This window comes from Esox lucius, chromosome 14, assembly GCF_011004845.1.
Source record: "Esox lucius isolate fEsoLuc1 chromosome 14, fEsoLuc1.pri, whole genome shotgun sequence".
NCBI lineage: Eukaryota > Metazoa > Chordata > Actinopteri > Esociformes > Esocidae > Esox > Esox lucius.
In genome coordinates this window covers 6,931,478-6,941,255 of record NC_047582.1, presented here as the reverse complement: position 1 = coordinate 6,941,255, position 9,778 = coordinate 6,931,478, and the positions used below count along the sequence as shown (strand labels likewise).

At 39.1% G+C, this 9,778-nt stretch overlaps 1 protein-coding gene across 1 annotated transcript; it reads left to right on the top strand.

The window, feature by feature from the left end:
- Positions 1–6,080: 6,080 nt before the first annotated feature.
- On the top strand, positions 6,081–9,299 carry tdgf1 (teratocarcinoma-derived growth factor 1). The gene is made up of 6 exons (XM_010898277.5): positions 6,081–6,404; positions 6,522–6,571; positions 6,687–6,863; positions 7,280–7,394; positions 7,512–7,621; positions 8,353–9,299. Exons 1-6 carry the CDS (start codon positions 6,382–6,384, stop codon positions 8,454–8,456), a joined length of 579 nt encoding a protein of 192 aa, XP_010896579.1. The 5' UTR covers positions 6,081–6,381; the 3' UTR covers positions 8,457–9,299.
- Positions 9,300–9,778: the final 479 nt, after the last annotated feature.

Here is a 9,778-nt window from a genome sequence, read left to right as displayed (position 1 = left end):
GATCAATATTTACTTTACCTGTGAGTGGTCATAATGTTTTGGCTCATCAGTGGATAGCTTTACAGAAAAGTTGATAACATTGAAACTCATTAGGGCTTGACAAAAACATGTTTGTGGTCAATAAAGGCCATTTATGATCTCTATGGATTATCAATAAAATAGTGCAATTAAGAAAACAGAGTTATACAACTTTTTTAGTGTAAGTTTCATGAAACAATCTGCACTCACTGAGTTCTTAGCTGAAATCTAGCTGCTTAGTTGCAGACCAAGCTTGTGCTAACCATGCCCCAAGGTGAACTGAAGACCAAATAGTGATGTGCACTTCAAAAACAATTCATTGTTTTTAATGACTCATTTTCCTGTCTTGAGAGCACGTACTATAAACACTGTTGTCATAAGTGATCATTATATTGGATAAACTTTTGTACATTATTTAAAGCTACATGTCTGTGTCTCGTTCATGACAATATCAATCTTTTCAATCACCTCACATGCTGTCCTTAATTTACCTCCTGTGTCGGTTGCCTTCCCCAAGTGTTATTTTGGCTGTATCGTTCCATTTTCATCTGTGTCAGACAAGAAAGGGGGCTTGACCTCAAACGTCTGTTCCACTTCAGACATATCTAGGGTCTCTTTTATTTCATTTAGTCTATATTGCTATAAAGAAAAGTCTTAAAAAAAAATGTTACTCTTATAATTCACGGGCATACAGTCAACAGTAAATATTTTATAGGATGAGGCTCAGCTACGGTAAAATGTATCTAGTTAATTATTACCACATGTCAACTCCAGTTAGGCCTTAGTTATTAGCTAGCCAGAAAACCTGCCAGCCAAGTTTAGACAACACAAAAAATATTGCCAGAGTTAAGATGATATTTGGAGATCAATGACATTAAAGAACAATTAAATTAAAATAATGTTTTCATTTTCTTGTATATATTTATTTACATTTGATCACTAGTCTTAATGTCAACAATCAAGAGGCAACTCCGGGATGCTGGCCTTTTAGGCTGAGTTCTTTCTCTGTCCAGGGTCTGTGTTCTTCTGCTAATTTTATTCATTTCTTTTTATTGGCCTGTCTGGGTATGGCTTTTTCTTTGCAACTGCATAGAAGGCCAGCATCCTGGAAACGCCTCTTCATTGTTGACGTTGAGAGTGGTGTTTTGCAGGTACCATTTGATGAAGATGCCATTTAAAGGACCTGTGAGGCATCTGTTTCTCAAACTAGACACTCTAATGTTTTTGTCCTCTTCCTGAGTTGTACACCAGGGCTTCCAACTCCTCTATCCTGGTTAAGGCTATTGCATGGAATAGCTTTCTTTTCTCAGAACTGGAAAAGACTGGTGAGTTTCAGAATAAAGTTCTTTATTTCTGGCCATTTTGAGCCTGTAATCAAACTCACAAACGCTGATGCTAAAGATACTGAACTAGTCAAAAGAAGGCCAGTTTTATTATTTCTTTAATCAGCACAACCGTTTTCAGCAGTGCTAACATACTTGCAAAATAGTTTTCTAATGATCAATTAGCCTTTTAAAATTAGAAACTTAGATTAGCAAACACAATGCGCCATTGGAACACAAGACTGATGGTTGCTGATAATGGCCCTCTCTATGCCTATGTAGATATTCCATAAAAAATCACACGTTTCCTGCTACCTCAGTCATTTACAACATTAACAATGTCTACACAGTATTTATGATGAATATGGTGTTATTTTAATGGACAAAAAATTGCTATTCTTTAGAAAACAAGAACATATTTAAGGAACCCCAAACCTTTGAACAGTGGTGTACACCATTCAGCCATACCATTATGACCACTGACAGGTGAGGTGAATCATAACACCTGTCAGTGGGTGGATATACAGCTCTGGAAAAAATTAAGAGACCCCTGCACCTTTTTCTTTTCTTTCCAAAAAAGTTGAAAAGGAAAGTTTTGAGAGAGGAACAGAAGCATTCAATTTTCAGTGGTCTCTTAATATTAACCATTCTGTTCCTCATTCAAAACCTTCCTTTCCAATTCTTTTGGAAAGGAAAGAAAAAGGTGCAGTGGTCTCTTAATTTTTTTCAGAGCTGTATTAGGCAGCAAGTGAACATTCTCAAAGTTGATGTGTTAGAAGCAGGAAAAATGGGCAAGCGTAAGGATCTGAGCGACTTTGACAAGGGCCAAATTGTGATGGCTAGACAACTGGGTCCTCTCCAAAACTGCAGCTCTTGTGGGGTGTTCCCAGTGCAGTGGTCAATACCTATCAAAAGTGGTCCAAGGAAGGAAAAGTGGTGAACCGGTGACAGGGTCATGGGTGGCCAAGGCTCAATGGGGAGTGAAGGCTGGCCTGTGTGGTCCGATCCAAAAGACGAGCTACTGTAGCTCAACTTGCTAACAAAGTTAATGCTGGTACTGATAGAAAGGTGTCAGAAGACGTAGAAGTAGCCGCAGACCAGTCAGGGTGCCCATGCTGACCCCTGTCCACTGTAGACAGCATCTACAATGGGCATGTGAGCATCAAGAACTGGACCATGAAGCAATGGAAGAAGGTGGCCTGGTCTGATGAATCACATATTCTTTTACATCATGTGGATGGTCGATTGCATGTGTGTCGCTTACCTGGAGAACACATGGCACCAGGATGCACTATGGGAAGAAGGCAAGTCGGCGGTGGCAGTGTGGTGTTTTTGTCAATGTTCTGTTGGGAAACCTTGGGTCCTGCCATTCATGTGGATGTTACTTTGACATGTACCACCTACCTGAGCATGGTTTCAGACCATGTGCACCCTTTCATGGCAACGGTATTCCCTGATGGCATTGGCCTCTTTCAGCAGGATAATGCACCACGCCACAAAGCAAAAGTAGTTCAGGAATGGTTTGAGGAACACAACAATGAGTTCAAGGTGTTGACTTGGCCTCCAAATTCCCCAGATCTCCATCTAATTAAGCATCTATGGAATGTTCTGGACAAACAGGTCCAATCCATGGAGGCCCCACCTCGCAACTCACAGGACTTAAAGGATCTGCTGCTAACATCTTGATGCCAGATACCACAGCACACCTTCAGAGGTCTAGTGGAGTCCATGCCTCGACGGGTCAGGGCTGTTTTGGTGGCAAAAGGGGGACCTACACAATATTAGGCAGGTGGTCATAATGTTATGGTTGATTGTTGTAGATATAAGTCTGGTTCTCAAACATGAAGAAAAGAAGAAAAACTACAAATCCAAAAAAATCTTGTCCCGTGCCTTTGGTAAAAATATTTACTGAAGTTCTTGAGCAGCAGCACGAGAAGAAGATTGATAACAGTGACACTGAAAATGATAGACACAGCAGCATGGCGGTGTCAAGTGACAAAAGTGAGGGAAGGCAGTGAGGATCCAGGCTGGACAGCGGACAGCAGCAAGGCCCAGGAAGGACAGATGGACATCAAGTTTCATGACCTCATCTACACTCACCGAGTTTGGGGGAAAAAAGGTTGACTGTTTTCTGAGTTGCACTACCTGGGGAAAAATTATTTTTAACAACTATGTTGACAGCTGCTAAAGAATAGTTAAAATGTTGCTTCTTTTTTTGTGGTTGAATCTAACATTTAGTTAGGTTATTTGTGTAAATGAGAATTGGTTCTCAATCGGCTTACTTGGTTAAATAAATGTGAAAACAAGATAGAAAACATTACAGAGCTCATTTTAAAAAGCTTTAGAAAAATGTTGTGATTTGTTCAGTTCAATTGTTCATTTGAAAGATGAGTTCAATATATTGTTCAAATGTAGCATGTCCGATTTACTATGGTCATTACTGACAGATTAACAAAAAAGTCAAAATATGTTATACAACTCAAAAAGATCAGAGTCAAACTTCCCATCACTAGTTCTCATCAGCAGAGTTAAAACACAGAACTTGATCCTCATGTACAGAAGCTTCTGGAACTTCAGATAACTTTATTTTCCTTCTAAGGATCCGTCTACAGGTCTATTTTAAAAGAAGGCCAAAATCTCCAGTGTTTCTTATCCAGTCATACCTGGCAGGAACATGCACGTAGAGTAGTCTAACTGCAACATTTGCTTGCATTTCAAATCCTTCTACGGCAAATAATGGCATTGCTAATATTTCATTTGTCCCTACCATTTGGGACAGATGCGCTTTTTAGGCTGTGTAGAATCAGTAGTCATACACCAATTACCTTGTCGGCTGGATCATAATTACCTAACAGTTTTAATGTTTTAGTTGGTAATCCTTATTCTTACTTGTCATCATCAATGAGATATCTGTTAAATACGCAGATGTTCTCAGCAAAGTTGTTGTATTCCAGTGGGATTTTAACAATACAAATAACAAACCAAGCACACAATGTTTGAATCCTAATGGCATCCCGTTATAGTTAAAGTGCACTACTTTTGTTGTGGCGCTTTTGACAAAAGTAATACTCTTAAGTAGTTGTGTGCAGTGTGACACACTAAATAGAAGTTACTTAATATTTACTAAAATAAAATATTTTTGTGTATCTACAGCTCAATGGGAGGATTAAAAAGGAAGGTGAAAAAAAGGTCATTCTGTAACCACCAAAAATCCAAATTCCTTGTTAATTCATTATTACATGACACTTGATCTGACACTTGTATCTGGAGGATACTATCCTTTTCGAAAATGTTTGCACAGTGAATTTTATTCACAGGGTTTCTTTCCAACAACCTGCATGATGAGGCTTGGGGATCATGCCAGCATGAAGGTAAGGTTGCCCCCTAGTCGTCGATCTTCAATGTCAGTTTTGCCGTTTCCCCTACTAATTATTCCAGTTGTGAACTGGGGAGATGAAGCCAACCCTAGATTTTTACTTCATCCTACATCTATACCTAGGGACGCCACTGGAGCTGCCGGCATCATGTAGAGAATCCTGCATGACAAAAATGCCAGCAGTGATTTTATTTACTGTCTCATCGGTTGGCATAGTATCCCTCCCTGGTGGGAACTAGATCCACTGCTATGGAAACACACCTGGCAAAGCAGCTTAGTCACTGTGTAATGCATGGAGCATTGATATGCATACAAGCAGGCAGACAGACTATGCAGATATCTAAGCTGTTCCTAGTTCCTGCTTTCATCTCAAAGCATGCTAATCTCCCTGATTCACTAACTAGCCCATTATATTCCTGTTTCTTCACACCAAACTGGTCTTGAAGCCAATGTTTAAGCAGGTGCATGACTGTCTTTCCGACAAATCATACTAAAATGAATTTTGCTGCACTAATTAACTTTTCATACCGTGGAAACTCTCAGGGGCATGTGTCTGGCCATAGCATTGTTGATTACTAGCCAGACACTGACCAACTGTTCCTGCACTGCAACTTATTTATTTTCCTCACATAAGGCTGCCTTGAGAGAATGCAACTATTACTGCCTTTTTAATCCCATATGCAGCTTCCAAGTCCTTTATACTGGCCTATACGAAATAAAGCAATTCCTTTTTCCACGAGAGAGACACTTGAGTTAGTATAAAGTCTAGTGGCAAAATGGCACCAGATTGTCACCATAATTAGTGTACTACATTTGACCAGGACCTATGGGCATCCTGGGTAAAACAGTGCAAATTTGGGACTTTGAGCTTTAATAGCAGTTCAGGTATAGTTTAGATGAACCCATGCCTTAAACAATGAAATAAAAGAATGCTTCTCAGTCATATCCTTGGGGGAGGCTGGTGTAAAAGTGTTTCTGACTGGACCAGAAATATTAGAAAATACCGGTTTATCTATCCAGCAAGCAAGGACTGGGCCATCATATATCATATAGTATATCCAGTTATAGGTAGATAGGGTCATGCAATAATACAATTATTGAGGTTAGACATCCGTTTCCACCAGAGCACAGGTGATGTGGCATTTACAGTCTAATTTCCTATCTGGATGTAGAGGAAATAATGACGTTTTTATTATGCAGACCAAAGATGGTGAAATCGTATTTTCTTGCCATCAAACTTCCCTGCGTCGTGGGTATGCGGCATTGTACATTGTTATAATACAAATCAGTTGTCCGTTATAATCAGCCAAACTTTACCTTCACACAGAAAGGCACGACGATTTGCATATTTTCCGGAGGTGGGTGTGATCTCATGTATCTGTATGGAACCGGAGGAGGCAAGGCAAATAGGTGCAAATTGGCAGTAAGGTCTAGGGGTTTGACAAGTGTTGCCTTTGGGGAGAGTAGCCAGAATGCTGGATGATTTTCTCCAGAGAGTATCGTCTCCCCTGCAATACAGTTAAAGAGCTTGTTGACTTGGAACAGAAGACAGAAGCAGTCCTTTGAGTGTCGCTTGCGAACTTACCAATTACTATAGGCCAAGAAAAAAACATTATTTTTGGATATTTCTGGTGACTTTGTTAACATTTCGTCAAAGAAAACAAAATGAATTTGGGTCAGCTATTAAGGTATGTCTGCAGATGAACTGATTGATTGATGAAAACATTTCCAAATGTTTTAAGTTAAGAAATGTAGCCTATTTTTATGTAAATATAATATACAATTTACCCCTTTGTCTATTTTAGGCTTTTCTTATCGGCAACTGTTGCTTGCGAGGCCATGACTATTGCATCAGGTACGTCATATGATAATAAGTATTAGGCCGTCGTCATTTGTTTAGCTTACTAAACTATTTAACAGTTTATACCGTAACATTGGCCTACATTTATTTTACATTTTTCTCTGCTAAGGTTGTGAAGGATCTGAATGTACGAAAACTATAGCCGTATTGACCAAAACGATAGAATCCGGGAAGCCAACACAGAACGTTGATTACCTGAATCAATTCAATGAGATGAACTCTCCTACTGGGGACCGAAAACATCGCGATGCGGGCTCTGTCCTACCATTCATCGGCCTAACTGGAAGTAAGTATAATTTCTGACATCATACCTACCTACATAAACTCACCACACAGAATTTGATATTGAACGTGTGTGAATATTTAGCCTGGAAGTGTATAGTGACTCACAAACAGTATCACAGGTTTTCATCCTGCTTGTTTGACTTAATTACACAAACAACTTTCTGCCAAGCTGTTTTCTGTGTTTTTATTGCTCTGTGAATAGAAACATGGCTCTGCAGGAATGTTTGTCTAAAACAGTGTTCTGGTCAGTGTCTTCAGGGGCACAGTCATTAGGCAAACTTTGTGGGACATTGCAGACACTAATGTCAAATTTTTATCTGAATGTTGCTCAACGCCCTGCAGAATGCACCTCTTGACTGAACCTTAGTGTAAATGCACTATATCAAACCAATACTGTATCTCACTCTTTCCTCAAAGGTTCAAAACAGAGTCGAAACTGTTGTAAAAACGGTGGCACTTGTATTTTGGGGAGCTTTTGTGCATGTCCACCACACTTTACCGGCCGGAGCTGTGAATATGACGAACGCGTCAGGTAATTTCATTCCCACTCACAAATGCCCCAAATTTGTTTGGCTGGTTTGTGAGGGTAAACTTGTTAGGCGGTTCAATATAATGCCAGTATTTATTTGAGTTTCCCTGTACTCTGCAGGAGCTGCGGGGTCATTCCTCATGGAGAGTGGGTGCAGAAAGGCTGTTCCTATTGCAGATGTGGATACGGGCTGTTGCACTGTTTTCCTGAGGTGTTCCATAACAACTGTGGTAAGGCACCTTATGAACCATTGATTGTTTGAAAACGTGTCACTATTTTTTTTCTCTAAAAGACACAGACCTGTGAATGATCTTGGGGGCTCAGATAAACGAGACTGACCTTTTGGTGCAATTGTCACCAATCTGTTGAAGAACTGCCCTCTGTTGAATTTATGGCATGCCTAAATACTGTTTGATTTATGCAAACCAAATCTGCTATAATTCACATTTTGACATTAACAAGCCTACTTAACCTTAGTTGTATATGTGCTTAAGCCTTCTTGCCTAAAATCAAATCAACAGTGTCTCAGTTCATATCACTCAGATTTGGTTTGTGTTGATACAAAAGGAGTGGTCTAGCACATATCTTTGCTAATGCTTTTGTGAGGAACAGGTATTATCTGAGATGGCACCAGTTTGGCTGTGAATGGGTGATGAGAAAATCAATTTGCACCTCACTGGGCAACAGAATGGGCTCCTGTGGATCATCACAGGTTGCTGCTCTGCCCTGAAAGCCCACTAAAGATTATTCAGAGGCCTCAGAGAGAGGCTGGGTTTTCAGGTCTGAGGATGTGCTAACGGCCCTATTTCCCTGCTTTCACATTCCTTCGTTTCAATTCAGTCACCTTTTGTTCTAACTGTTGTTCCTGTATTTTCTTTCTCTCATCTTTCCATTTCAGTTCAGTCTTCTTTATTCATGTTAAATTCTAAAGTTCTAGTTTTTCCTCCTCTTATCTTTACAGGTGATGACCAGGAAGTCCACTGGTTTCGTTCGACGGGTGTCAGAATTCGGCAGACCAAGTACACCCTCTGCGCTGGACTACCGTTTCTGGTTTTGCTCATTTGATGAACTACATATGTGGAAGATGTGATGGATTTCGGCCTCAAAAGAGCTTCATGAAATATCTGCATCACTGAATTGTAATATCCTTCCAGTGGAAGCCTGAACTACAACTTGCTATTTCAAAAGCAACCGTCTTGTAAATGTGATGAAGACTGTACATAAGATTTTTATAGCAAAATATTTGATATTGTGCTTTTTATTCTAATTCTTTCTTTCTGGACTTGATGAATACCTGTTTTTGTGGTTGTAGCTAAGGCTTCAATTATTTAATGTATCCTGTGTTGGTACTCAGTTGTTTCACGAATTGAGGATGATGAATTGTTTGTCTCTTGTAGTACACATTTCAACAAATATTATGACATTTTGACAGTTTTTTGTAAGTGTCTCTGCAGAAGCAGTAAGTTTCTCTTCTGAAACAAGTTCTGTTTGAGTTTTCTTCTAAGTTGGATTTGCTGTTCAAAAGTATTTTTGCTGTTGCTATCTACAGGGACTGGGAGAGAGTTTGATAACGCTTGTACGACCTATGCTTGTTGACCCTTTTGCCTGTTTTTTTTCTTATCTAAGATAAACAGTTAAACTAGCCAATCAATCAACAGTATTGACACTCTGTTAGTGTGTTAGTAGTCGTTGCTCAGTCAAACCTGCTTGTATTGCCTATGCCGGTAATAGAATGGGTTCATGTCATTAAAATTCCTGATAAGTTGATATTGACGGTTTATTTGTGCATCCATATTATATTGAAAAAACCTGGAATCTGATGTGAATTATAAGGTTACTCGATAATCCATGTAGTTGGAGAGTTGTCTTATATTTTATAGGTTTTAATTAGCATTCAGTGTTTTCAAAGCGGACATCAAATTAAATTATTCTATTGGATTCTATGACCACTTCATCAAAAGCATTTAATGTGTCAATTTAAAACAGAATAAATTGGCATGATGGTTTGAAGAAATGTTTTAAGTATTTAATATTCTGAGCAGACATGTGACTCATAGTGCCAGAGAAGAAAAATATAAAATATTGTACATGTATCTCAATTTTTCTGATGAAATCAACACACATTGAACTAACTCCATGTTGATTGGTTTTGAAAATTGAATTTAGCTGTTTTTGTTTCTTGCAGCCTGGTTTCAAACACAAGGACCTATCACAGCTCTATTTTTCTTCATTTATCTCTTCTGGTTTTAGTGGAACTATTAGATTTGACATTGAGTCATGAGCCACTAGAGAAAATGAAATAGACTTTCAGGTAATTTAAACTAATTGTCTCTGCTACTATGTAGCATGTTTGGACAATGCTTCTCCTGCTCCTCCACTATGACAGG

Coding starts and splice junctions, on each gene's coding strand:
- tdgf1 (XM_010898277.5), top strand. CDS start 6,382: ATGAATTTGGGTCAGCTATTAAG. Junction 6,864..7,279: donor ATTCATCGGCCTAACTGGAA/GTAAGTATAATT, acceptor CTTTCCTCAAAG/GTTCAAAACAGAGTCGAAAC. Junction 7,395..7,511: donor GAATATGACGAACGCGTCAG/GTAATTTCATTC, acceptor TGTACTCTGCAG/GAGCTGCGGGGTCATTCCTC.